Raw genomic sequence first — 27,592 nt, 5'->3', positions numbered from 1 at the left:
ACAACCTAGCACTGATTAATAAATCCTTCCATTTTAACTCAACAGAAAATCCCTCAAATGTCTGTTTAGTTGCAAAAACTTTATTGTCTGTTCAAAGTCTTCATTGACATTTTCACTCTAGAAAAGTGGGGTCTTGCAGATATGGGACCCATCCCTTTGATATCATACTGTGACTGGTGCTGTAATACAGCTTCATTAACACATTCGGACTGTGATCATGTGACTGTTCGCAGCTTGGTTATAGTAGTGCAGTAGTCTTGACCTTAACGGCCAACAGAATAGGGTTCCAGAAACTGATATTTAACACTGCAGAAGGATACGTTACGTCTTTATGCATGTGCAGTGATCCATCATCAAGTCTACAGTAGGGTGCAGGCTGACCTAGACTAACATGCTTACTCTACTGTCGCCTCATGCACCGCAAAGTGTGTCGTCTAGGAATCAGCTAATAGTGCATTAAATGTTGATATTGTCCCTTTTCAGTTATTCGTGTGTAAACCTTTACAAATTTTTCACATATTTTCATCCACATTCTAATAAACAACACAGTGTTCTGCAACAAATTAAAACACAGAAACAGAGGTCAACAACAGGTGATATACATTAAAGTGTATCTCACGAACTAAAAGCGTCACAAACAGGAAGAAACAGGCTCGAGGGAATGGTACAAACCGGGAAGCATGAAGATGAGCAAGATGCAAGACAGCAGTGTGGGCCAAGTCTTTCACTGTATTGATGCTTGTCTCACAAGAAATCCATTTACAATGGCAACGCTGAAATTTATTAATTTTTTTTAAAAAAAAAAAAGCAGTAACAAACACAATGAAACGTCTGAATATGACCCAGCAGCGCAAACAGTTTTTTCCCACTGTTTGAACTGCGAACAAGCATCCTAGTGCAGGAAAAAAAGGACGAGATGCAGTGTCTTTATTGCTCGGTGGTATTTGTTGATTTCAAGTTGCACTACAATAATACTGACATGCTAAGATGGAGCTGTAGATGGAGACGGTGCCAGTGGTGTGTTTGAGTGTGAGTCAAAGTTTGTGTTTGATTCCAGTCAGGGGACATTTCAGACGTCCCGTACATTCCCCTTCTATGAGATTATCGTCCTACATTCTGTGTGGCATCTTTTTTTCCTTCCTCCAGTTGATCTCTGTTCATTTTGGCCACTGTAACTTGGCTCATCGACCGCCATACGAGTCCGATCACTTCTGCACTTTTGAATTGACATTCAGCACAGGTCGTTGTGTTTCAAAAGCATGGTGGAAATGAGAGGAAAACTTGGAAAGTTGCATGCGAAGTCGAGACAGGAGCTCCCTGATGAGAGGAGAGGGGTCAGCACTTTCTAGCTCAGTAAGGTAAGGTAGTCCGGTGTCAGCTGACTTTTAGCGTCAAAGCGTCCGACCACTCGTCAGGCATACAGTTTACAACAGAGAAGGAGAAATACGCTAGTAATAAATCCGATTGCCGATCACAGTAGCCCCTGACTGTTTAGCTGGTAATAGGAAGAAAGGGAAAAAAGAAGAGGAGCAGCATATATTTTTTCTAAAGATAGTGTCACAATACACAGCTCTCATTAAACCTACAGGTAATAAATAATAACGTAGCAGTAGGCTAATCATTCCCACAACAAGTTAGATCACAGATAAGAAAACAAGGAAACTCCTGTGAGGGAAAAAAAAACGCACAGACAATGGAGAGGTGTGGTTCCTCTTTCCTCCTCACTCCAATCCAGAATCATCCAGGAAATTTTGAGAAAGATGGGGATGTGAGTCCCTGTTCAGTGAGGACAGTATCCAGCGCTGCAGCACTGTGGCAGGATTAAGAAGAGCTGACTGGATGAGTAAGTTTAGATTGGTGTGTGTTCGTGTGTGTTACACAATGAGTGGTCCACGGCAGGGATGTTTGGGACTCTGGACCCTGCTCTCTGCCCCCTGCTCCTCCAGGTTCATGTTGCTGGTGGAGTTGTGGTGGGGGAGAGGCTCCAAAACAGGCCTGTAGCCCCCGAGGTACAACAGGTCTGAATGAGAGAAGAGAACGAGAAGATGATTTGAATCCGTTTTTCCAGGTAACTCACAGACAAACCGTAATTTTTCAGTTAAACTTTATTTGCAGAAATCAATAAACCCAAGGTACCGTGCAAAAGTCTTGGACTGTCCCACATTTCTTTATGTTTTGCTAGAAAAATGGGAAATGGGTGCAGCAATTCATTGAAACGTGCAAATATATGTAGAAATGCAGTATTTAAGGCAAAAACAGAGTCTGTGCAGTTCTAATGAGCTTGGAAATTAATATTTCATATGATCACCTGTATTATTCAACACAGAACTAAATTCTCTTAGCTTTCTTGTATGTCTTCAACAATAGCTCTCCAGGCTTCCTAAAAGACAGTCAAAGCCCTTCTTTGGATGTTGGCTGTCTTTTTTTTTTTGGCATAACAATGTTGATCCAACTTCTGGAAGCCAAATCATGACTGATGGTGTATTATTGTGTTTTTCTATCCAGGTATGCTTTTCCTGCATTGGCAGGTTGTTTGTGTTATCTTTGCCGTGCTTAAAAATGAAGATTGTGCCTTTGATGTGGTACTTTTCTGCATTCATAATTCCATCAATTTTAACAAGTTCCCCAACACTACTAATGGTAAATGGCCTGTATTTATATAGCGCTTTACTAGTCCCTCAGGACCCCAAAGCGCTTTACACATCCAGTCACCCACCCATTCACACACTGGTGATGGCAAGCTACATTGTAGCCACAGCCAATGTACACAGCCACCCTGGGGCGCACTGACAGAGGCGAAGCTGCCGGACACTGGCGCCACCGGGCCCTCTGACCACCACCAGTAGGCAAAGGGTGAAGTGTCTTGCCCAAGGACACAATGACCGAGACTGTCCAAGCCGGGGCTCGAACCGGCAACCTTCCGATTACAAGGCGACCTCCCAACTTTTGAGCCACGATCGCCCCATTGGCTGAAATGCATCCCTATACAATGACAGGTACAAGGACTAGACAGAAAGTGAGTAAAAACAGCTGACGTCCAAATAAAAAAAAAATTGAAAGACTTAGAGAAAGCCTGGAGAACTATTGCTAAAGTGTTTTTAAAGACATAGAAATGGGGGGTGGCTATCATATATTTTAGACCGAGATCAAAGTGATAAACGTCCTAAGAATACTTTTTCATTACATTACAGTTTATTGCAATAACAAGCGATAACCATTAAGTTGATTACCCATTATAAAAAAAGAACAGAGATAGCTGAGGTGTGTACAAAGACATGATACTCTTTCTTCTTTTCAAATCAAATTTATCCAAAACATTCAAATATTGAAAACTGTATTCTATTTTTAGATAAACAATAATAAATCAATGCTCAGTAGATCTCAGTGACGCATGTTGTGCTATTCCCTATTTAAAAATAAAGCCACAGACACAAAGAAAGAAAATAATTCATACTTTTCATGTCACCAGCGAAAACCTGAATAATAAACAGAAACACAATCCGGTGGATCCACATTTCCTAAACAGTTGTACCTTTTGCAAGCCTGAAGAAATTATAAATCAAAAAAAAAAAATGCAGACTTGCATTTTCTTTTTAAAACTTAAAAAAACGCTTCTTACTTTGATCGATTTGGTACTCGATGACCTAATTAGATTGTGAAATACAATTTAATGATGAGGCTGAATGAGAAATCAAAAGGTAAAATAAGAACAAAAGAAAAATAACTGCTACAGTTTATAAATTACAAACCCCCAAATTGAGATTTTAAAGTCTGATCGACCATCTAACCACATCTCCATACCTAGTCCTCAATGTGCACTGGGCACGACTCCTCATCTGTCCATCCGAAAGAAAGCGAAAGAAGGAAAAAAGACAGAAGAGAAGAAGAAAGGGGCAGGAAGGAAAAATGTCCAGGAAAAGACAGCAGAGGATGTGAAGAATGATGGGAAGTAAAAAGGAGAGAAACAGAGAGATAACAGAACACCTTTACAACACAGGAATAGAAAACATGTCACGACATTCACCGTAAAACGCAAACAGGGTCGAGTGGGTTCATGGGAACGAAGGGAGTCTCGGGGTTTGGAGAGGGGACGAGGTCAAAAGCTACGAGAATGATGGAGAGCTAGAGGCTGTGAAGAAAGTTTGAACACAAAATGATATATGCTGACGAGGTAAACTAACACTCCAGAGTTTGTCTATTTACTGAATGGTGAACTCTTGTATTTGAATATCTAGTAGAAATAAACTGAGAGAATTCCTTAAATGTTTTATATGGAGTTTCTTTTATATGTCACATTTGTATTTGTATCAATAATGAAACAATATCCTTATCTTTCAGCCATTTAATAATATTTTTCATACCACACCAAAGGTTGTGATGGCTTTTTAAAGAGGTCTGTGTTAAATTAGCAGCTTTAAAATTGTTGAAATGACAAAGAAAGGGAAGTTTTATAGGCAATTTTTTTTTTTTGCTGAAACAGTGTAAAGATAAGGTGTGAAACAAAGTAGAAATGGAATCAAATTCAACCAGGAGTTCAGAAAATAACTGACTGCGATTTACAAACGCTGGTCGTCAAGAACAAAATCGACACCTTTAGCTCTCATCACAGTAACTCACCCCGTGTGGCGAAGCAGACGGGAGGGCCGGGGAAGGACAGGAGGGAAGATGGAGGGTGTGAAAATGAGTCGCAGATGTTTGGCAAAGCGGCTCGGAGCTGGCAGACACTGAACATGAACTTCAACTTTTGGGAAGGGCCAGATTGTTTCTCTCTCACACACTCTCATGAAAGCAAATGCAGAAATCACCCGTCAGTCACACGGTAAGATTCACTCAAACACGGCTACACAAACACACACGCGCGCGCTCACGCACACCGGGGCTTCAGCTAAAGGGGAGGAGGAGGGAGAGAGTGGACAGCTAACCGCTACTGGAGAAATAAAAAAAAAGCAATGAAGCACCACAACATCAAAGGGTAAGGATGAAGAGAAGAAGGAAGGCTCCTAGTCTTCATGCTGGGCAAAAATGCTACAAATCCTCATCTACAAACAGCGTTTAAAAACCTAACTGCTGCTCTCCCTAGCTTCCATTCACATTAGCACGTTAGCATAGCAAGCTAATGCATCAGAAATCCTTTAGTCCTCTGCAGATAACTCTCCTCACGTTTTCTTTCCTCCTGTATCTCTCTTCATCCCCCGTCCCTACACTCTCAGTCTTCAGCTCTCATTGGTCCATGTTCGGGAGGTTGCCACTCACCCGCGAAACGGCTGTTGGGAGCCTGCTCATTATCCAACCCCAAAGAGGGCGTGTCACAGAGGGCGACGCCCTGATTGTTATTGGCCAACTCTGGACACCTGCTCCGCCCACCTGCAAGCGAGGGCAAAGGTCAAACAAGAGCAGCCAGGCACAGCATGTGGGGAGGAGGAGGAGGAGGAGGAGAAGGTGGGACAGGCAGGAGGGTGAGAGAAAGAGGAAGAGGGGGGAGGGTGTCAGAGGTGGCCATGCTAGAATGGCAATAACAGAATAATAATTGATCAAATATTTGCACATTTGATCAATATGAGTCTCTAAGATCAAGTTTCAAGAAAGCTTGTGAAGATGTTCACTTTTTTTTCTTTATTTGGCCTTCAGCTTAATGCATATGTCAAATCATAATCCAGTGACTGGATGGAAAACATGGAGCAAAGGTGAGCATGTTCTGCTGAAAAAAAAAGTGACAAGTGACGGAACTATGATAAAACAAAGAAGTTTGGACACTTGCAAAGCTTAGTGTGCAGGACTGCAGTGTCAGGACTGTCAAAACGCTGCCATTCTGACCTGTCACGGACAGAAAATTCACTATTCCAACAGGAATCAATAGAATAGAATAATCCTTTAATTGTCCCACAGGGGGGAAATTTGGGTGTAACAGCAGCAAGAAAGACACATATACAAACAAACAGCACACAAGACACAGAACAGAAACATACACAATTTTTCCATATTTATATGTAAAAATTTTTCCATATTTTTACAGGAAGAACTGTTTGATTTTTTTATGCTCTTTTGATCAGTCATGGTTTACATCAAATGGTAGTGCATTTAATTTGATGATATCTTCAGTTCTATCTCTTGCACTCATTCATAGACTGCATTGTATTTGATTTCCACATGCACTCACAGTAGGCTATGCTGCTGTGGTGATGATGACAGCACGTATAATGAGAAAATAGTAGTAGTAAAAATCATATTTTGCTGCTTTTTTTTCTTTAGCTTTGCCTGCCCAACATTTTGTTCTTCTGTGGAATTTAGGTCTTTCTCATACAAATGTCTTTGTATGTATGTGTGTATATATATATATATATATATATATATATATATATATATATATATATATATATATCGTAAGTTAATATGAAGCAAATGAACTTGAGGTTTTGGTGTTTTACCGTATTCATGAAGCACAGATAAATGAGATGAAAAATAAATTAAAAAGAAATAAACGGGACCTGTATGGAATATGATTTTCTTCCTTTTCCAGCATGGCCAGATAATAAATACTGAGATGTATCATATGTGTGAGTGCCTCATGCCTGCAGCAAGCCTGCTCGTGTGCAGAGTGTGTGTGCTAATAAGGAAGTGATGAGTGAATGATTGGCAGCTCAGCACAGAGACACAGACAGGGCACATTCAGAAGCCGTCTGGCAGCGCTGGTGCAGATGCACACAAGTGTGCGTGCAAACATACATCCTACAGCGCGTGTGCTCATTCACAGTCTGTCAGGCAGCACAGGTCCGCTCGTCTCCTAAAAAACTGAAAGGTCATTCAGTAACTCGCAGAGATTGTTTCAGTCTGGCCCGAGATATCACAACACACACACCCACGCGCACACACAAGTAATTTACATATACACGTTTCAAACCGTTGTCTAATTAAAGGTGACCTTGTTATTTTCGCTTCAAGCCTTACTGGTAATGGACGCCCACACGGTGCACACCACAACACTTTCTTTAGCACTCCATCGCGCTTGCCTTCTCTCTCTCTCATACATACATACATACACACACGCACTTCACACACTTGCAGACACATAAACGGCATCCAGGAGCAGTGCAGGTGGAGCATGTTTCATGATACAGAAGCTATAAAAGCAGGTGCAGGCAGCAAGGCTTAGGGAGTAAAAACACATAGATTTGACACTAACGCCAACAGCGAGTACACAAACATTCATAGAGAAATTCAAATCATGCAGATGCAAGTCAGCAGCCCCGTGTGGAGCAAAACCTGAATCTGATCAACAAAGGATGACTCTAGAGGCTCGTTTCCTGTTAGTGAAAGGATGCTCTGATCGATCAGAATACTTATTGCAAATGGCCAGCCTTTAATTCAGAATGAGGACACTTTGGAGAACAGAATAAATAAGTAAGAGCAAATCAACTGAGTTTGTGCTGCTTCATTCAGCTCTGTAACAACTCTGGGTGGCTGCTGACAAGAAAAGGCCTGGTTTGGTGCTTAGGACTGAGGTGGAGTTGGCTAATACTCTTACTAATACCTTTCCAGCATTAACTTTTAAAACTCATATCCAGAAACTGAACTGTCTTTGACTATACAGATGTAATTTACCCAGATGCTGCTACCAATACCTTGAAGCCCGTTGATGGATTTATCACTGCAGAAAGTGGAAGTATCATCACCGAGGTACGGTGATTACTGATAAAATGTCATTTTATTGATAGGGTTTATTCATAGGGTTATGGTACACATTCAAAAGAATGCATTCCTAGTTGCTTTCTTTCTAAGCTCCTTAGACTGTGTAATTAATAGTTATGATTTTCATAATGTTGGCTTTACTTGACTAATTTCATTGTGGAACCTCCATCCATACCTAGAAAGTATGCCTGCATCCTACAAGCTTACTGAGACACCTTCACAGTCCTTTTCTTAACTAACACTTGGATTAACAAATTTTAGATCATCACATCTGTTAATGTCAGCATGAGACTTAAATATCACATACTGACTATAAAAGTGATTTAATTAGTAACAGTAACATCTTGAAGGCTTGATCAAAGCATCTGTAATTTATTTTGGCTCCTGTGGTCTTGTGAGCTCAGCCATCACTGCGCAGAAGATCAGATTCCTTTTGCAGACACGCTGCATGAGAAGCCATTCACTCTCATACAGATGCAGCCAAAATTGCAAGCATTTTGAAAGAGACTGCCCCATCTAGAGGACAGCTATTAACACACAACTCCATTACTTTGAAAGGGTTGGTATCACTCAGCCATGACACGAACAGATTTGCTATAATATGTAGTTTGTATGAAAGGGTGTATTTCCTTTTTTTTTTTTTCCTCATAGCTTGAGAACAACAAATGCAAACAGAGATGAGTTGCCATGGGTGAAAGGTGAATGATGGTTACTATAGTTACCTTTCCCATTAGATGGAGATGAGCAGTCCTCTTCGGTGACATCATTTCCCTGATGAAAATAGGGGGGGTGGGGGGGGGGAGTGTTATGAAACGTTGTAATAGGCAACTTAATTCATAAAATAAGCAATAATCGCAGTCTGCTCATCACCGTGTTAGTCACCTCTGAGTCCTGATCCTCTACAGCCACTGAATAGTTTTGTTCCTTTGGCTCTTTGGAAAATTCCTACGAAAAAGAAAACAACCAAAGGGAAGCTTTGAGTCCCGATGGGACAACAATTTATTTAAAACTACATGAATGTGCAGCTAGTTTATCCTCCATGCTCACCCTGTCTTGCTGTGACGGTCTTCGGTTCTCCATGGAGGCTTCCTGGTTCTCCTCGCAGTCCACATCTCCCCCCTCGTCCCCCCCGGGTTCACCTTCGGCCCCGGCCAGGTAGGACCCTGACATGGAGGACATGGTGTCAGTGCTGATGTGGGAGTGCTGCGAGTGGGACGAGGCCATGGACATCACTGACTGGGCCAGGCTGCTGCTCACTGGGTCTGGCAGACAGACGGAGACACACATCACGGTCCGGCTTTGGGGGGGTTCGGGTGTTTGTTTGTTTTCGTTTTTCGGCTGCCAGGTTGGGAAAAAACTAGGCCGTGCGTCCGTAAATATTATCAGCGGCAGAAAATGTAAATAGTGACTTGCAAAAATCGTTCCAGCTGGAATAATAGACCTTGCTTTCTGGGTTTTGCTAAAAGGCCGCTCTGTAGATTTCCCAGAAATTTTCATCTAGTGGCACCAACACAAAACGCTGAGGTGGTAAACCTCTGATTTATTTATGTTAAAAGCCTTCATTGAAGCTGCCTTGAGCTTCTTGTATTTAGCTTTCATGCAACATTTCTGAGACACTGAACAGCATTTTGAGGAAAATGGGTTTCCTGGCTGGGTAGAGCAGCTGAAACCAACTTTTAGAACAAGATGGACTTAATTAACCCTGAATAAACGTTACAACAGAAAAAAAAGAGTATAGCAATAACACCACACTATGGACAAGCTACCCTAAAAATGAGAACACTACAATTCTTGTGACTTTTACACCTTTATTCGGGTGTGAAAGAACAAGAGTGAGTTTAATAGTTCGTCACAGCCTTTTTCTGTGATGGCAAACTTACTTTGTAATTGACGTCTTGATTATGACCATCATGTGTGTGCTTCCACTTAAGTAAATCTCTTATTAAGTGGGCAACTTATGTTGTATTATGTAATTCAGGAATAGCGCAAGAAATTAAGCTGAACTCTAGTTTGTTTCCTATTACCTCACATGCTGGGTGTTGCACAAATTAATTGGCATTAGAGTTGATGCATTTTTTTAATCATCTGATTAAAAAGGTTTTAAAGGGGAAACTATAGAATGATCATAATGGGTGTAGCCACAGTGATGGCCACCATCATCATCACTTTCCCACAAGATTGACACCCAACTTTTTTGATAGCTCTGGTTTTAGAATTGAATTTTGATATCCATTTGACAGCCTGCACCGAAACAATGAACTACAAGGTGTATCGCGGCCATAAAAAGACTTGATTTGGATTGAAAAAAGAAGGGAAATGAAAACAAAAAGGATGCAAAGGTACCACACTGTTTACATAATTACATTTAACAGTGAAGGAACTACTCACACTGCAAATCCCAGATTTAATAGCAGATGATTTTCAGTCTTCTCAAATGTAATCCTTTTCAGTATTGTAGTGTTTCATAATAACACTTTACAATATACTTTGTAGTTTGTGTTGTATGTGTGTGGTACGGTACAGCCTATTTACTGGTACGGACCAGTGCTTCGTTCCTGAATCGAAACTGTGATTTTATGCTCTTAAGAGACCTGATGTTGGCAGGTTTAAGCATAGTAAAAATGATAAAATGATCTCCACCAAAAAAAGCCGTTGCTATTTCAAAGTATGGTTGTGTGTTTTTGTCCATGGCGATGCAAAAAAAACCTTTTCTTGTTAAACATGGTTGATATAATCAGACTTGTGGTTTCTATAGGAGCACATACCAGCGTTTCACAGTGGCATAGATCATAATAAGCCTACTTGCTATCACTGGAAAATTATGGCCCACAATAAAAATTAAGTCCAGAGTCACATTTCATGCATGATGAAAAGACTTACAGTGGCATCAACTATATAAAATGTGAGGCATAAAACAAAACCTTTAAAACCACATTTTGCCTTTAGCAAATAGAAGTGATTCACATCAGCTGCTGCAATTTTTAGAGCAACTCAAAATTTACATAAGTCACAGGCATTATGCATGTTATCATGCTTATGCAAGTGTGAGTCACACAAAAAATAGGCTTGAGGTGTTATAAAAAGGTAGGAAAAGGAGTATTTTGAGGTTTAGTGTGTGTGTGCATGTGTGTCAGTGTATACCTTCTGGGGAGGTAATGGTGGAGGAGAGGGGGGTGCCGGTGCAGGATGACTGGTCGATGGCTCCAGAGGAGGAGAAAGTCAGGTTCTCGCTGTCTGGAGTTACTCCGCACTGTAAACCAACAAGAGCAAGCCGTGAGAGAGACGTTCACAACACGATGTGTAAACTAACGTGTAAACTCCCACAGCCGTAGGAGACATGTGACACTGTGAAAATGCATATTCTCTCTGTGTATGTTTAACACACACATACCTCCTGCTGGTCCACAGCGAGTTTGTGGCGACAGGCCTCGGATTCACTGCAAGACTTCTCGTCCTCCTCGGGAAGCACAGAGGAATTCTGGGAAAGTGACCTAAGACAAGCAACAAAGTGAATGTACATCAGAGAAAATAACACCAGGAGGCTGAAAATATTATGGAACAGAAACTGAAATTAAATAGAGAAGGCTAATAATTTTGTAAAAACGTGTGTGGAAAAATCTTTTACTTTTTTTCTGTGAAATCTACTTCAAGGTCCAACAAATTAAGCTACAGTTAGCAGACTTGAACTGAAAAAAAGAATTTCTCATAAGAAAGAGCGGGGCAACCATAAGTTGTTTTTTTATATGCTCCTATGATCAAAGCATGCTGTCCTAAGCAGCCAGCTCCACCCTTCCCGCTGATCCAAGCAGAAAAAACAAACATCAACTTTGACCAGTTTTCTCTCTGGCCTCACAGGCAGGCTCACTTTGAACCACTCTTCTTGAGTTTAAGAGCCTGGCCGGAGTTGGAGTGGTCCAGAGGAGAGAGGGAGCGAGCCGGGGCAGGGTGAGGCTCGCTGCTATACGGAGGAAGGGCTCCAGAGACGTGGCTGGGACCAGAGTGGAGAGGAGCAGGAGCTACTGAGGTGGTGTTGAGGGGGCCGTTCAAGGCCTCCAAGAGAGACACCGCCTCATAACCAGGAGGGATGTGCTCTGATGCCTGTGAGGAGAAGAGGGCGGTGAGAATCTGAGTTAAGGATGACTGGAAATGATCACAACACTGTCTCTCTGTTACGTGGGTTCTGTCTCACCGAGTGTTCCTCTGAGTCGGAGGTCTGGGACGTGATGACGGGGTTAAAGCTGCTAGGTGACAGAGGACTGAGTTTCTTCCTAATTGCTCGAATCTGCAGCAAAGCTCTGAATGCTTAAAGACAAAGAAGAAAGAAATTCAAACAATCCATACATCTACAAACAAAATTTTGAGGAAAAATATGATTTTAAAGGCTACAAACAAGATGAAGAGGGTTTGGAGGAACTGAGTTAATTATTATTTAATTGCCAATTTGACACCTTTACATTACAGATTATTTGTGAACAAGTGTTTTCATTTTTGTTTGGCTTTTATCCGTTTGGGAAACACTAACCCTGTCAAAGCGTATCAAAATGTACTATATTTTTAATTATTCTGGTTTTAGCTACAAAAGAAATGTTTTAGCACGAGAGGTTCCAAATCTCTCCTGCAGTGGATCTGTTCAATCTATGATGCAGATTTTACACTTTTTTCTTTTCTGATTTCTGATGCAGTTTCCTATAGTCTCTAGAATGGAAGCAGCTATTGTTTAAAATGTGTTTCCTTCCTCCCATATTTAATTCTACATGAAATCAAACAAGGATTTTATTTCTTTTTTATTACCTGTACTGCTTTTCCTCTATTAATGTAGTCTTTAAATAAATGAAAAACTAACTGAGTGAGGGACCATAGGATATTTATCCCCCTCAGTGTGCAGAATACATCTTGTTCAGCTAAAATATGAACTCGTTCTGCACTGTTTTCATTTGACTGTAAAACAAATCTGCCAAAAGATCAGTGTTTCTATATCTGAACTTACGCAGTCTGCAGATAGGGCAGCAGTTGGCCTGGTAGCGCAGGGTGTCTGCACAGGCATTGCAGAGACACAGGTGTCTGCATGGCAGGATGAGCGTGTCTCGTACATCAGACAAACACACAACGCACTCCGCGCTGTTGTCGCTGATTTCGTCGTCAGCAACCTGGAGACAAAAATCATCAAAACACTCGGAAGAAGTCGATTTGCGAAAGCATACAGTGACACTGATTTGTTTTGGTAGACTTTCACGTCACTTCTAAAGTGCTCTGAAACGCTTCATATGTTTTCGAATTTTTACCTTTGATTCCTGGCTGTTGTATTTGTTCTCGATCCCATAGATCTCCTGCAGTAGGTAACTCACGCCATCCACCTGGGAAAAGGAACACAGCGATGAATGAAGGCGGCCGCTCTCACGAGCCAGACGTGAGTTTCAAGGAGGAAATAAAGCTTTGGTGTGTCTTTGTCTTTCAAAAGAATAAAGTTGCTACACAAAAGGACGTAAGATGGAGGGAAAGAAGAAAGGCAGATGTATTCACCACTTGTTTCTGCTTCAGAGGCTTCACACAGTAGCTTCCATCCATGTGCTGGCAAAGAAGGCAACAGTTGTATGTATTATTAATACATCTGTAAAATATTAGCCTGTTTTTGGAGTTTAATATTGACAAGACATCATAATAATGAATCGTGATAAATCAAGAATAAATTATCCAAATTTCTGGAAATATAATTTCGGCTCTTACCTTTTCAAATGTAGCTAGCAGTATGTGAGAGTGGCCCAAATGATCTGCAAGGATGAAATAAAACAAAAAACAAGTTGGTACATCTTTATGCATATTCTTATGACATCACCAGTGTGACAAAGCACATTAGCTCACCCTCTCCCTCGTCTACAACAGCCTGCACAACCATGGGGAAGATTTCCTTGTCCATATCAAACTGCAGCTGAGGAGAGAAACACCGCAGATATCCATCTGTACAAACTGGCTTCACGCTCCAGCACAACCTCATGTAAACACACGTTTCAGTGATCGTGCTGCAGGTACAAGCCGCCTACCTCGTCGTCGGCCCACTCGCTGAGGTTGACGGTGTGTGATGGCAGACAGAACTGCTGGCAAACTCCCCTTTTGAAGTGTACCGTCTCAGACTGCAGTGAGCTGTCCTGGGGCAGGTAACTGCAGGAAGCAGACAGATACAGATCAGGATATAAGAGGAAGGTAACAGGAAATGGCTGTTTCTATCTGCTGTAGCTGACTATAAGCAAAATAGGTAATTGTTTTTTAAACATAGCAGCTGGAGAGGTGGAGTCTCATTTAAATGTAATTTATTCTGAGTAAAGTGGTGAAAAAGCAAAATGTGCATAGGTCCTCCGTCCTGTTTGGACAGAAATAGAATCACAGCTTCTTATGCAAGATATGCAAACACTGAGCTGCATTTAAGATATGCGAGACCATGCTGGCATAACAATTGTCTGGATGAATATTTATGGATATGCTTTTCTCTGCCACACTAGCCTGTTTTAATTTACACATTTATCTTTTTTCTTTACGGATGCAGCAATGTCACTTTTTCTCTTCAAATATTTATTCAGAATCAGAAGCATCTTAAATGAATTGGACTCTGGTTCACTTTCCTCTCTGCATACAAAAAACAAAGCCTTTTAAATATGCAATACATAAATAGGCATATACACACAATATATTCACATATATTTAGCTTTGGTGGTCAGCCACAACTTATCTCAAACTCCAAACATCTGTTCCGTGTACGCTAATTTCAAGTCCACATGGCATTGCAGAGAAGTCACCGGGCTCACTTTCATGTAAAAACACGAGTCCATAGCTGGTCTTCATATTTTAATATTAACCAAAAAAGAACATAGTGTTTCTGTTTTCCCTTGTAGGCTAGTAGATATTGTTGGCAGTGGCAAAAAAGAGAAGAAGCACAAAGCGAAAGTGATCAAATCCGAAATTAAAACAAGGGCAGTCGCTCTGTGGTGAGAGCTACACGCCTCCCACATTTTTATGATCCAAGCTGAAGATTTAGCGAAAATAAAATCAGCAAAACGGCATCAGCACTCTTTTCCTACACAAAGCAAAGTAGCACTTCATATTTTTCCCCTGGTCATCCACACCACAACCGCAGTTGCTCTATGCACCCACCAGTGGGGCCTGAATCACACTACCACAGGCTCTGTTTGGGCCACAAGTGGATGTTTAGAAAACAGAAAGAAAAAAACACACACATAGAAATCGATCCTGTCTTTGCAGCAGTAGTTTTGTGGGGCGAAAGTAACCTATTGCCGCTCGGAGGAAGAATCTATAATGATGTCTCTAATGTGGATCAGTGTTTTATGAAAACACAAGCCAGAGTAATTTGTGCTCAACTCAAGAGTTTACGGACTCTCGATTCTAGACGGTTTCGCCAGAAATAAGCACAAATAGAAACACAGCTGTGATTACGAGACATCTGGTTCTATATAACTAGAACAAATTCTGCAGACTAACACCAGATATGCGGTTATAGTTCAATAAATGATAAATGGACTGGTTCTTATATAGTTACTTCATCAGGAAAATGACTCTCACTCACACTGGCACTCCGTTGTGAAACTCCTCTATGGCCTGGTAGTAGATGGTGATGGCCACCTGTGTGTCAGCATCAAAGGTGAACTCGACATTGTAGCAGGCTCTGGTCTTCCCCGCTGCTTCGTCACCGGGCAGCTTCAGGTCCTCACTGCACCTGGATGAAAAAGGGAGAATAACAATGTCAATTATTGTTTTCGTTTTGTTTGTTAGGCTATGATTATGAGATTTTTGTGTGTGTGTTTGCAAAAAGCAAAAAAAAATCTGTTTTATAGAGTGCGATAAATCTCTCAATAACGTAAATCATGGTTAAATAACTTGTATATATGTATTTATTTGCCTTTGGCTCTAAACTCAGCATAAGCTTTCCTGTGTATCCAGGCCTCTTGTATGTCTACAAATAACAAAGATTTAATCTCGCAAAAAAAATTTAAACAAATGAAATCAACACGCATAATTTGACACTCTCTCTTATATTTGTTGCTATGACTTGCTCCCTAAAAGCAGATCTGCTGACATGAAATTAGACCGAGGCTGTGTAATCAGTGGACAGATGTGCGTACCGTACGAGTCGCAGCGTGTCCTTTCGAATGTTTATAAGGCTTCGTAGCGTCTTCACAGGTTCCTGAGGTGGAGGGGCTGCATACGGGAACTGAAAACAGAAAGGAACAGAAAACAAAAAACAAATTATAGATGCTAAATACATGTTATGATACCGAAGAGTACTACCATTCATTTTCGTCTCGACCGCACAACATTCCTCTCTTCACCACAGCAAATTTAGGGCTGCATGATGACCCTGGCTGCTCCCAGTTTAACCTTAACACAAAGATGTTTTTGGTTTGTCAGCACAGATCTCGTCGATGCTGACAAGTGCTGAGCAAGAGTAAAAAATCTGCCCTTGCTGTGTCTTTCCAGGGATGGGCCTGACACTTCAGACAGTGTTTGGTAGGTTCCTGAACTTGTGTGTAAATCAGCCCAGCGTAAAACTGAATCTACTTACAAGACAAATGGCTAATTGACAAGAATATAAAGACTTTCTGTGATGGGTTAAACCTTGGTGTAAATTAACACATGAGCGTTAAACTTGACCCTATCTGCGGATCACTTCTCAGCACTCCTTTGTTGCGTGTCTGAAGCCAAAAGTTGCTGAATTAGCGTAAGCGGAGAGCCGAGGTGGTTTAAGGATCTCTGGAGGATGTGGTCAGATACCTCGATACTACAACCCCCAAATCTGTACGCCTCTGTGTTTAAGTGTGTTTGCGTGGCTGTGAATGGAACCGTATTCAGCACTATTGCACATCTGGGCTCAGCAGGAGTCACGCCTGTAAACCACACAAACAAACACACATCGAGTAACAGATGCTGAAAAGAGCCATTCATTGGGAACTCACGGGCAACACTGTAGGTCTTATTAAAAATCATAAACATCAGAGCAACACTCTGCACTTCCTCGCACACTCCCAGAGTAAAATCAAAACCCACAGATTGTTTCTCCTGTTCAAATAAAGGCCAGTGTTGTTCAAAGAACCCACAGGTCAGTTTTGGTATTGAGAAACTGTAGAAAAAAGCTCAGAGTGACACCACTAACAAGCTGATACTAGGCCGTTACAGTGTTTACCATGTTAGTCTAGCATGTAGCATGCTAATATTTGGTAGTTACACTTTGCAAAAGCTTGTCCTAAATCTAGACTCCTAATACTAACTCTATAGCAGGCACCACATATATAACACATTTAACCACTCAGGAAATAATACCTACACGAAGCCTCGGACAGCTGAACCTTAAACTCTTCTCTTTGATCAATTTAATTGAACATTTTCCAAATTCTTTCCAGAGATGCTCAACCTCTATCAACCTCTAACAGATTTTTTCCATCCATCTTTATTTATAAAGCACCATAGCTGACACAAGGTGCTGTAAATTGGAACTAAACTAAATCATAAAAATACATAAGACATAAATAAAACCATAAATATAAAAAAGGCAAATAAAAAGAAACCTAAAACAAGAAAAAAACTCAGTTTCGCTGGGCTGAAGACCAAAGAATAAAAATGGGTTTTAACGTGCAAGGGCAGGTTATTCCATAATTTAGGAGCAACTCAAACTTGCACAAAAGTAATTTGCACTGAAATATCTGCACTGACCACTGCACCACTTGACATAAATTACCCCGACCATTCGTGCTCATTCTGATGCTCCTTGGACTTATGTCTGTGCTTAAAATTGTCTGTGCTTAAAATTGTCCGTGTCATCATTCTCTGTCTGTCTGTGTCACCCGGTGCTGTGTACTTCTATTATATATTATATTATACTGTGTATAATGATAATAAAGGCTTTCAATTTCAATTTAATTCAATGGCAGAAAAGGCCCTGTCCCCTCTGAGTGTCCTCCTAGACCTCAGTACTTTCAGGAGCAGCTGGTCAGCTGACCTGAGAGACGTACATGGTGTGTATGGATGAAGAAGATCAGAGCGTTGAGGCAGGGCAAGACTGTGAAAGCGTTTAAGAACAGTCATAAGAATTTTAAAATGAACAGGCAGCCAGTGCAGTAAAACAGAAAACATTTCACTCTTGCCAATCGCCTTAAGTGATAAAAAGTGGACTTCACCACTGCTCTAATTTAAAATCACTGTCCAACTTAAAACCAAGGTCGGTAATGACAGGTTTAAAATAAACTTCCAGGGGTCCCAAATCAACAGAGGAAGACTCACAGGGACGACTGGGTCCAAACAGGAACACCTCAGATTTTGTTTCATTAAAATTTAAAATGTTTAAATTTAAGATTGCTTTAATGTCACCTAGACAGGCCAAGAGAGGTTTTATTTTATTTTATCTTTTAATAAAAGTTTGTGTAGAATCCATGCTGTTGTGGTTGACTATTCTTTGTTTCCCAGAGTAAACACACTTGCCCTAAAAAAATTTGCTCATAGTTACCGTGAACATGTGGATTTGGAACATGCCGATTAAATACTTGTGGTCATAAATTAAACCCAGCAAGCACAGTTGAAACAGTGTTGTGGTTATGAGGCAGACTGCCAGACTGATGCTGTTTCCCAATCCAACAGTAGACTGGTGTGTCTTACAAGGCAGAACATATTGATCATATTATTGCATATCTAAAAAAAAAATAAATAAATGCTGTAAATGTGACTCAAAATTCATCTATTTGTAAAAGACTTCTTAGAGAGAATGTGCTGCTGGCTGTCCATTCTACACATTCTAGCTTTGGCTGAAAAATAGTCCCAAAGTAAAAAACTGTGCTGTGATCATTGGCAATCAAGAACAACAGGATTTAAACCGCAGGTTTGGAGGAGGAGAAAAGAAAAGGCTATAACAATACAGACAAAAACAGTACTGTGCAAAAATCATGAAAGCTTTGTTGTAATTTCTTTAAGTAGTCCTCAGGAATAGCTCTCTAGGCTTCTTGGAGGACATGCAAAGGTCGTCTTTAGATGTTGGCCGATGATCTCACACTGCTTCAGTAAGCTTTAGGTGCAGCCTCTGGGGAGGCCAGTTCATGTTGATAATGTTTAACTATGTTGTTTTCCTTCCAGGTATGCTTTTACTACACTGAGAGTGTGTGGCTGCAGCCTATCCTATCTGTTATAGGGCAAGAGTCAGGCTGCACCCTGGACAGGTTCTTAGTTTGTTTCAGGGCTAACACATAGAAACAGCAACAGCAACTTTTTTAAAAAAATACAGGAACGTCAGGCTCCTTTCATGTTCCAATCTGATATTTGTATATGATACTATTCCAATCCTGACACAAAATCTGCAGATACCTAAAGTCCTGATTCAATAAAACGACTAGGTGTTACAATCCCTTATAATACATTGCTTCAAATGGAGAAAGTCTTGAGGGATGGCTACTATGAGGAAAGGCAGGCCAGAAGCTTTACCAGCGGGACCCATCATCGGTTGTGTGTCTCAACTTCACACGGTCTTTCGGCCTTTTATCACAAATTATTCTACAATTTTTTATTTCTTTTTACTTCCTTGGTTAGGTTTAGGGATTATAAATCCTTAGCCTAGCCTTAGCCTAAATGTTCTGGAATAATAATGGAAATGGAAAAAGTATCAAAATCCCAAAAATATCAAGCTGATGAGTGGAAGTCAGTGATCACCAAAGAACTTGGGATTCATCCTCTGTGAATTAGGAATGCCTCTGAAGAATCTGACAACAACCCAAAGGTACTGGATTCAAAGTAGGCCACCTAACCATCGTTGCCAACCCGTCTTGTGGCTAAAATCCATTTTGCATTTCTGTTGTCCAGCCAGGGCACTCTAAAAAAAATCCCTAAATATAGCCACGTCTATTATCCTGTTTGTTGAGTGGTGCGGGAGACTGAGAACACAACAACTGCGGTTGGATTTATGATTCCACAGCACCATCTGCTTCGAAACCACCAACCATTATATAATGCTGGTAAAGCTTCAGACACACATACAAGAACAAAAAAAACAAAACATCACCAGCTGAATTCTGAGCCCACGGGAGGATTATAAACACCCATATAATCAGGAGAAAAACTGCACTCCTAATTTTAGCCCCAGTCTAGACAGAAACGGCACTGCAACTGCGATTAGCACACAGAGCGAGATGAAGCCCAGTCTTTCTGTTCCATATCAGCTTCAATTTATTCCAACATTTTAGCCCCTTCAAGCCTTTTGGACTGTGTTAAATTCTCTTTTTCCTCTGCGGGTTTAAGCTCTTTGCAATCTGAAGCTCTCATTAGTTTGAACTTCAGGTTCATGATTAGGTTTGCACGCACCCACCGGAGGGACCATCACTTATCAACGTCTCTGTAGACGGACTCAGCAGACTCTCATTTCATTTTTAATTAGTTTGACAGGATGAGACGTTAAAATAAATTTCAATCAATGACGGTGTGAAAGACCGGTAATTGCCACTGCAGGAGTCAAGCCTGCTGAAACTTATCAACTCCTGTTTAATAGGAAGAAGACAGCAATACCATTGATGCTGAAGCGGTAAAGAATCAATTTTTCCATCGATCAAATGCAGAAAAATGTTTCTGCTGCTCAGATGTGCAAATTTTTAAGACTGGACACATTTAAACATTGTCTTCTTGGAAACAATGAATATCCTTCATTTTCATTTCTTTGTTTTTCTTTCTTTTTTTACATTTTATTGTGTAAAAACTTGCTGAAAAACCAAATGTATCATCTATCAATAGAAAATAAAAGGAGGCTTTGTTAATGTTTGGTCTTTTGTCCACGTTTAACATGAACATCAACCATTGTTACACTATCAACAGCCACTTTTTTGGGTACACAAACATCTAACAGCCAATCACATGCTAGTATGCAGTGATCTGAGGCATATAATTATTGTACGTTATTCAAGGCAGCCCGTTAAAGTTCAAACTGAGCATCAGAATAGGAAAGAAAGGTAATTTACCTGACTTTGAGAGTAGCATGTTTAGTTGGTTTAGTTTAGACTAGCTGGTCTGAGTATTTCAGGGTCAGAATTTAGCATAAACAACAGTAAATCATCTGTGTTACAAAGAATTAAGGAAATTCTGAAGGCAAAAGGGGGGTGTAAATCAATACTAGCAAAGTGTAACTAACAAAGAAGTATAAAGGAAAAAGCATGATAATGGGATAAGAAATTTCCTGTGAAACACCCCAAATTTTTGCTTTTGACATTATGTTTTGCTGTTAGTGTGTAAAAATACCTACCGCTACTGGTCTGGTCCCCAGGAAGTTAAGGTCTGTATTCTCCCCAAACAGGTAACCCTCCGGGTGAGTGGAGTCAAACTTCTCTCCCCCCATGATGAAATGGCTGGCAAAGTAACTCCCTGCACAACGAAAAAGAAGAAATAAGAACATATTTATGATCGTTTATTACGTTTCAATGTACATGAAAACTACATATGCAAAATGCAAATTGATGAAATCATTTTCCTCGGAAACTGAAGGAGCCATGCGAAATTAAGCTGCTACAAACTGACACTTTGCGAGTCCTGCCCATCTGGCACTTCACCGGCATAAAACATTTATACTTCCTATAAATCTCTGAGCCTACATTCTCAGTATTCACAGATAACTCGCTGTAAGAGCCAAGTAATCCCAAACTGCATGATATAATTACCTCATCCTGTCCCTAAACTGGCAGGTTAGACAAAATGGTCCTTTCCTTATTTTACTATGACTGAAAATAGTGAAATAAAAAGCTGATGACTAAAAGACTAATGCTGGGCTGTTATTGTGCTGTAGCTTCTATACCTGTTTACCTAGACTCAAGGGGGATGGCACCTAGACTAAATGGACATTCTGCTTTTTAATAACAGGTTAGGCTAATATCATAAGACTGTAATGGAGGTTTGCGGTCTCTAAATAACATGCTGGGCAGTCGAGTCATGTTTCTGCAGGGAGGACATCTGGTCTGGCATTGCTGGTCTGAATCTGGCTGCTTGGTTTTTCACACTTATTAAGACCATACAGGAGGATGAGGGTTTGATAGTTTGACCTTAAATCCATTAACATAATAAAGGGGAAAAACAGCCTAAGCGATGAGCCTGTCTCCCTCTCTCTTCATCACTTTATTTACAGCAGGTGGGAGAGGCGACCTGGGCTCAGGCTCTGTCACCAGATCCCACAGACAGGAACTAGGGCTGACAGATCGGTTTCGCTGGCAGCAATAGCCACCTCTATCCTCCCTGCCAGCATCACCACTACTGCTCCAGGCTACAACCGGGGCTGTTATATCACAAATTTATATCGCCTACGACTAACTCAGCTGCTGTGGCAACAGCGGGGCTAATGGCAGCCACTTTTCTTCCCTTCCATCCTCATCACAATCAGCACACGATGTCAGGATGAATCTGAAATATTACTCTGATGTTTCTGAGCGTGAGAAAACTCATATTCCCGGATTGTGTTGCAGATCTAATTTCGTGGGAGATTTTATTTTAATTTATGGAGTCGCATTTGACAGATTTGAACAGCAATGCGATTACATTTTCTAACACAATGCCTGTTTGGTATTATTGTTAATCCGGGGAGGGGGCTGGACACAATGCAGCAATCAGAAAATATCAAACACGACAGACTGAAAACACACAGGTCAGTCTGAAGGAAAGGGCCACTTTATTAGCTGGGTCGAATGAGCGTAAGTGACCTGTGCGGACTAATGTTTATTCATTTATTTTTTAAATGTAAAGAAAAGGTCTTCCAGATATATGCCATAATATGGCATTTATATTTAGTCAGGAAAAAAATTATCTTAGGGAAAAAAGGAAATAAATGATCAAAACTAAAAGACTCCACAGAGCTGAAGGAATTAAATTATTATTGATTGATAATTATGTTGCAACTATTTTGATTATTCTTTTAGCACAAGTTTGCAGCTTCAGCTTTTATTATGATTACAAATTATTTTTTGTATGAGTCATTCATTTGATTGAAAACTGTAAATTAGACATATTTAGATTTTAGACATTTTGAACTGTATTTTACAGTTGAAACCGAAAGAACGTAAAATAATGCAAACATAATTGACAGGCAGTACTGGGTGGACATTCACAAATAAACTGAGATTTATAGTTAGTAAATTAACAGTTTTAAAAATGCATAGATCATTGCAGCTAAAATTCAAGCTTTAAACTTTAAAATATATTCTAATTTGTGGGTTTTATATCTCAAAGTGAATATATCTGACTAGTCTTTTAAATGCCATCCGTCAGGATTTATTCATTTCCACAGCCTGATTTAGTCCTAATGCCAACCAGATGCACCAAAGGAAAAGCCAAACCCAGTTCCGTCTGCCAGTTTCTCCTATTCATGAAAAATGTGAAGTTGAATTTGGATAAATACGTGCAAAGGACAGTTAGTTATAGAAACATAGGGGTGCTGGTGCGTGTTGCTGTCCTTCTATGGATGTCACCACAATGCTGCAAGATGAAGAATAAATTAGAATAAATCATCTAGCACATAAATATGGAGTAAAGGGAAAGCGCACTTTTAAGTGGGTGGAAAGGTGGCTCGTGAAAAACACCGGTCTCCACAGGTAGCCGCTCCGGGTTAAAGGCTGAAATGCCCCTGCAGGCCTGTAAGCTCACGGGATACGAAGGTGATGTTTTCCCTCCAGAATAAATCATCTGCAGCGAGTTTTAGATAACGCTCACCCAACCCAGTCCGACCTGTTGTTTGATGACTTACCAGATTTCGGTGGATAGCGGTACACCGAATTGGACGGGATGTCCACTTCTTCCACGCCTATGTTTTGTCTGCTTGTTAGAGCTCCCATTTCCAGTCAAATAAAGACCGCACGGCTTAACGGGCATAACACTTCAGGTCCGCTTTGTACGCTGCGTCTCTTTACTCCCTATCATTTAATCCAGTTCGTGCTCCCCTGTCCATTACTGTCGGGTCCGAGCCCCGCCGTGAATGTGACCGTTCCGGGGATTAGTAGTTGTTCTCTTGCTGCTTATCCCTCCCTGGCCAACACTGCAAGCTTGTGTTTTGAGGCAGAAAACAGCTGTGGTAGTCCCTTTAACTGCGGGGAAGCGCTTTCGTGGTAAGCTGCAGTCGTTACCGAAGCGCGATCCCCGCTCCTGGCTTCACTTTATGGGCTCGTTTGTGGAACAAAACGGCGATGTGCTCGTCTCCCGGCCCTACTGGATGTTGATCGTGTATTCCCCCCTACCGGGTGCTCGTCGGTGCTGGATCCTGTCAGAGAGCTCTGTGGCTCCCCATGACGTCAGCCAGGCACAAATCCAGACCGTGGTTTTTTGCGCAGTCCCCCTCTCTCCTCTCCAGCAGGCGCTAGTGACGAGCCGCTTTATAACGTGACCTTCCTACGCCAAATGTGCAAGCAGCGCTGACTGCAGTGCAGAGAGAGGACGGCGCTGTGGGATACACGCCGAGCCGAAAACAGTGTTACTTGCTAGACTTGTGCGGGAAAACGAGTGAAAGCTGAATAATGTACGACAAAAAAGCTCAGAGAGCTCACGTAAATCAAGCTGACATGGATCCGGTGGTAATAGCAAGTTTGTGGAGTCTACATGCTAAAAGGAAAAAAGGTCGTTAACTTTTCACAAACGGCGGACAGGGGTGTTTTAACCCAGCTCATGGAACAAAGGCAGAAATAACGGTCTGCAGTCGCCGTTACAAGTAACCTCCTGTCCACAGGGGGCAGTGTAGCGTAAAAGTGACTCTTGGGACAGCCAATCAGAGGAAGCCAACACGGGCGCAAAGAAAGGGGAAAAGGAAGGGTCCTTGCCGCCATTTCACGTGAAAAACAGCGCGGTGAAAGAAACAAGCAGAGCGATACTATCAGAAAAACAGCGAGATTTTAAACTCAGTTCATTAGCTACAGCTTTAACAAGCATTGTAGCGGATTAATAGCACGCTAGGGTCTAAAGGGTTTTGTCCTAATTGGCTTGCTTAGTTGTCTGGAGAAGAAGAAAATGAGCTACGGAAGGCCGCCGCCAGACGTTGAGGGGATGACCTCCCTAAAGGTGGACAACCTGACTTACCGAACTTCGCCGGAGACTCTGCGCCGAGTTTTTGAGAAATACGGCCGTGTGGGAGATGTGTATATCCCGCGGGACAGGTACACCAAGGAGAGCCGAGGCTTCGCTTTCGTGCGGTTCCTCGACAAGCGCGACGCCGAAGACGCAATGGACGCCATGGACGGCGCGCTGCTCGACGGACGGGAGCTTCGGGTTCAGATGGCTCGATACGGAAGGCCGCCAGACTCCATGTACAGCCGGAGAGGTCCTCCGCCACGGAGATACGGATACGGACGCAGAAGCAGGAGGTAATTTAGGTCGTTAGTTTAGCGCAAGGGACTGTTTACACTAAGCGGTTTGCAAAGCACATGGTGACCTAAACGAAAGTAGTTAGCATTCTTCCACTGTTTATGTTTACCAGCCAAAGATTGCCTGGTAATCCTCACTGACATGGTGGCTAAAGCGCAAGGTAGTTTACAAATGCATTATTTGGTATAAATAGTTGTTGATAACTTAAATATATTGTTTAGTCGTGAATGAAAACAAAAAATTTACTTTCACATTTCCCCCTTTAAAAAAGCTGTAGGCAGACCTTTGCTGACTAAGTTGTTATATTGTTTCTCTCTCTCTTTGTCTGTAGCCGTTCAGCCAGTCCTCGCCGTCGAAGACGTAGCCACAGCCGGTCCAGGAGCAGAAGCCGCTCTAGATCTAGGAGCCGCCACCACTACAGCCGCTCCAGGTCCCGTTCCTACTCCCGGTCAAGGTCCAAGTCTAAGTCCAAATCCAGAACCCCCCGGCGAAGCAAGTCAAAGTCGCCCTCCAGATCTAGGTCCCGCTCCAGGTCCAAGTCAAGGAGTCGAACCCCAGCTTCCAACAGAGGGTCCAGGTCAAAGTCGAAGTCCAGGTCCAGGTCCAAATCCAAGAGTAGACCTAAATCCCCAGAGGACACCGGAGCAGAGTCTTAACCCAAATGCAGATGCAACATGACGGTATAAAGGGGAAAGGGTGGCTTATATTATTAGTTACAATTATATTAACTAGGGTGGTAATCAGCACCAGTTGGGTTTGTGTTCTGCAGTCTTTGACATTATGGCCATTTACATACAAAGGTCTGCAGAATCCCTGATATTTGTGTTATTTAAATAAGAGTTGGACTGTTGTAGCCAACAGTCCTAGTTCTGTGTGTGCTTTACTTTGCTTGCATGTCCAGCCAATCTAAAGCATGCACAGGCAATGGGAGATTGGGATATTTGTTGAGTATGTATGGGAGGGAGTGGGTGGTTGGGACGTGTGGGGGGTGCTTCACTCAAAACGTTCACCTAAATGTGGAATTCTTTCCTCCAAGCTGCGGAGTCCTGTTTGCAAAGGGAGGAGGAGGAGATGGGGGTGTTGCAGTGTGAGAGCAGTTAGTGTGTGACCCGCCCATGTGACCTGCCTGTTGCTGAGAGCGATGGCAGGTACTAAGGAGCAGGTCAACAAGGCAACGGTGGTTGCTATGGAGCAGGTCGTCATGGCGGTGGTTCGGGCTGTCAGTTGGTGTATGAGGTGGTGTGGTGAGGTACGTTCACAGGGACCACAGGCAGATGCACTGTGGTGTCCTCCGCCTCTCACAAAGGGAACGGACCCCGAGGTTTGTTTTTCAAATATGCCCGAGTGTAAGAGACTTGTTAGAGCTAGTTTTGGGGAGAGGAAGGGTGTTTTTGTTTTTTAACTATTGTGACAATAAATAGAAATGTTAGGCTTATTAAGAGAAATAAATGTCCATAGAGCCAGTTTGATGTGTCAGGACAAAGATCAGTACAGAATTACATGTTATAATCCAGGTCAGCTGCAGGAGTTGATGTAACCTCTGGGTTTGGCTCTTGCTAACTCTGTTCTGTCTTTCCTTCCAGATCTCAAATGATTGATGCTATGCTGAGGACATCAGGAAGAGTCTCAGATTGAAGTGGACTCAAATATTGCCACTGAATGCAGACTCAAAGGTTATTGGAACTTGGTCTAACATGTTTTAAATGTCTAATTTGACTTGATATACCTAAATAAATTCTGTAAATTTGGCATGATTTATCATTGTTTGTAAAGCTGAGCTTATTCAAAGGTATTTGTGAGGGGTTTTTTGCTTCCGTCATTTAAATTTTCTTTTTTCACTTTGATTTTTACACTTAATTACTCTGAACTAAAGATTTTCCTCCAGTGAAAACCCTTGTTTATACACCCTTCCCAGTTAGCTATGAAAAGTTTTGAAGTTGTTTAAAAAAAGAGGGGGTGTTATTCAGTGTATTTACAACTATGTTTTACCACTCTTACTTGGAAAATGGCTTGTTGTTCAGTGACAAGCAACCCACTTAATTTGTGACTTGCTAATCCAGCAGCATGCATTTTTCTTTTCTGTCAATTTTTTTTTCTGTCTGGTTAAAGTTGCTTTCCTATGACTCTAACCCTCTTTCTTGTGTATCTTTTGTGCACTAGGCGCAGTTGTGTAGCAGTTGAATAATGCTGGTTAGCTGTTAAGATGCGGTGCAGTGCGGTGGTGACATGGTGTGGCGTGTTGCGGTGCTGAGTGCCCGGTGTGTTCCGGGGCTCGACCCTCCGCTGCTGTTTGCCGGTTTGTAAGCTCACAGGTGTGGCAGATCATCCATCCTCTCCTGTCTTGTGACTTCACCTTCCCTCCATGTGCTGTACAGATCCTCTTTCTTTTCTTTTTCTTCTCCCTCCTCCTTTCCCCCCCTTTGCTCCTCTCTATGGTTTATCAACTGTTGATAACTGGTCTTGCTCGCTTTGAAAGTGGTTCCAGTGGGACTCTTAGTTGAAGGGTTTCAAGGGCAGTTCTGCCTGCTTTATGATGTGTATTGCATTCCTC

At 41.7% G+C, this 27,592-nt stretch overlaps 3 protein-coding genes across 11 annotated transcripts in view; 1 reads left to right on the top strand and 2 right to left on the bottom strand.

Moving 5' to 3' along the window:
• The window catches only part of LOC102798336 (5-hydroxytryptamine receptor 3A-like), a 170,965-nt gene that overhangs the window by 44,567 nt on the left and 98,806 nt on the right, over positions 1-27,592 (bottom strand). The window lies entirely within an intron of this gene.
• rnf157 (ring finger protein 157) lies at positions 65-24,407 on the bottom strand. 6 transcript variants are annotated; one of them, XM_006790977.3, is made up of 20 exons: positions 23,438-24,407; positions 20,957-21,075; positions 15,816-15,904; positions 15,260-15,409; positions 13,725-13,842; positions 13,546-13,612; positions 13,411-13,454; positions 13,207-13,254; positions 12,969-13,040; positions 12,674-12,833; positions 11,876-11,988; positions 11,552-11,784; positions 11,078-11,177; positions 10,828-10,936; positions 8,734-8,948; positions 8,569-8,631; positions 8,409-8,457; positions 5,254-5,364; positions 3,802-3,836; positions 1,886-2,020 (listed from the first exon to the last, which is right to left on the bottom strand). In XM_006790977.3, exons 1-19 carry the CDS (start codon positions 23,523-23,525, stop codon positions 3,802-3,804), a joined length of 1,983 nt encoding a protein of 660 aa, XP_006791040.1. In that variant the 5' UTR covers positions 23,526-24,407; the 3' UTR covers positions 1,886-2,020. The 6 variants fall into 6 exon arrangements, 5 of the variants coding, with proteins under 5 accessions (XP_006791038.1, XP_035763733.1, XP_006791041.1 ...); XM_006790975.3 differs by lacking the exon at positions 3,802-3,836 and having other exon boundaries at positions 65-2,020; XM_035907840.2 differs by lacking the exon at positions 3,802-3,836 and having other exon boundaries at positions 65-2,020; positions 8,734-8,849.
• srsf2a (serine and arginine rich splicing factor 2a) lies at positions 24,091-27,448 on the top strand. 4 transcript variants are annotated; one of them, XR_015719393.1, is made up of 4 exons: positions 24,091-25,040; positions 25,373-25,721; positions 26,625-26,714; positions 27,202-27,448. XR_015719393.1 is itself a non-coding variant. In XM_087844770.1 (3 exons), the coding sequence occupies exons 1-2, from the start codon at positions 24,688-24,690 to the stop codon at positions 25,695-25,697; spliced, it is 678 nt and encodes a 225-aa protein (XP_087700896.1). In that variant the 5' UTR covers positions 24,091-24,687; the 3' UTR covers positions 25,698-25,721; positions 26,625-27,448. The 4 variants fall into 4 exon arrangements, 2 of the variants coding, with proteins under 2 accessions (XP_087700896.1, XP_006791319.2); XR_015719392.1 differs by having other exon boundaries at positions 25,373-26,714; XM_087844770.1 differs by having other exon boundaries at positions 26,625-27,448.

Source organism: Neolamprologus brichardi, chromosome 8 (genome assembly GCF_056152115.1).
Source record: "Neolamprologus brichardi isolate AB-2024 chromosome 8, ASM5615211v1, whole genome shotgun sequence".
NCBI classification, from domain to species: Eukaryota; Metazoa; Chordata; class Actinopteri; order Cichliformes; family Cichlidae; genus Neolamprologus; species Neolamprologus brichardi.
The sequence above is the reverse complement of the archived record's forward strand: the minus strand, read 5'-3'. Positions and strand labels throughout refer to the sequence as shown.

Coding starts and splice junctions, on each gene's coding strand:
- rnf157 (XM_006790975.3), bottom strand. CDS start 23,525: ATGGGAGCTCTAACAAGCAGACAAAACATAGGCGTGGAAGAAGTGGAC. Junction 13,455..13,545: donor TGTTGTAGACGAGGGAGAGG/GTGAGCTAATGT, acceptor TCATCCTTGCAG/ATCATTTGGGCCACTCTCAC. Junction 8,949..10,827: donor CACCATTACCTCCCCAGAAG/GTATACACTGAC, acceptor TCTGTCTGCCAG/ACCCAGTGAGCAGCAGCCTG.
- srsf2a (XM_087844770.1), top strand. CDS start 24,688: ATGAGCTACGGAAGGCCGCCGCCAGACGTTGAGGGGATGACCTCCCTA. Junction 25,041..25,372: donor TACGGACGCAGAAGCAGGAG/GTAATTTAGGTC, acceptor CTTTGTCTGTAG/CCGTTCAGCCAGTCCTCGCC.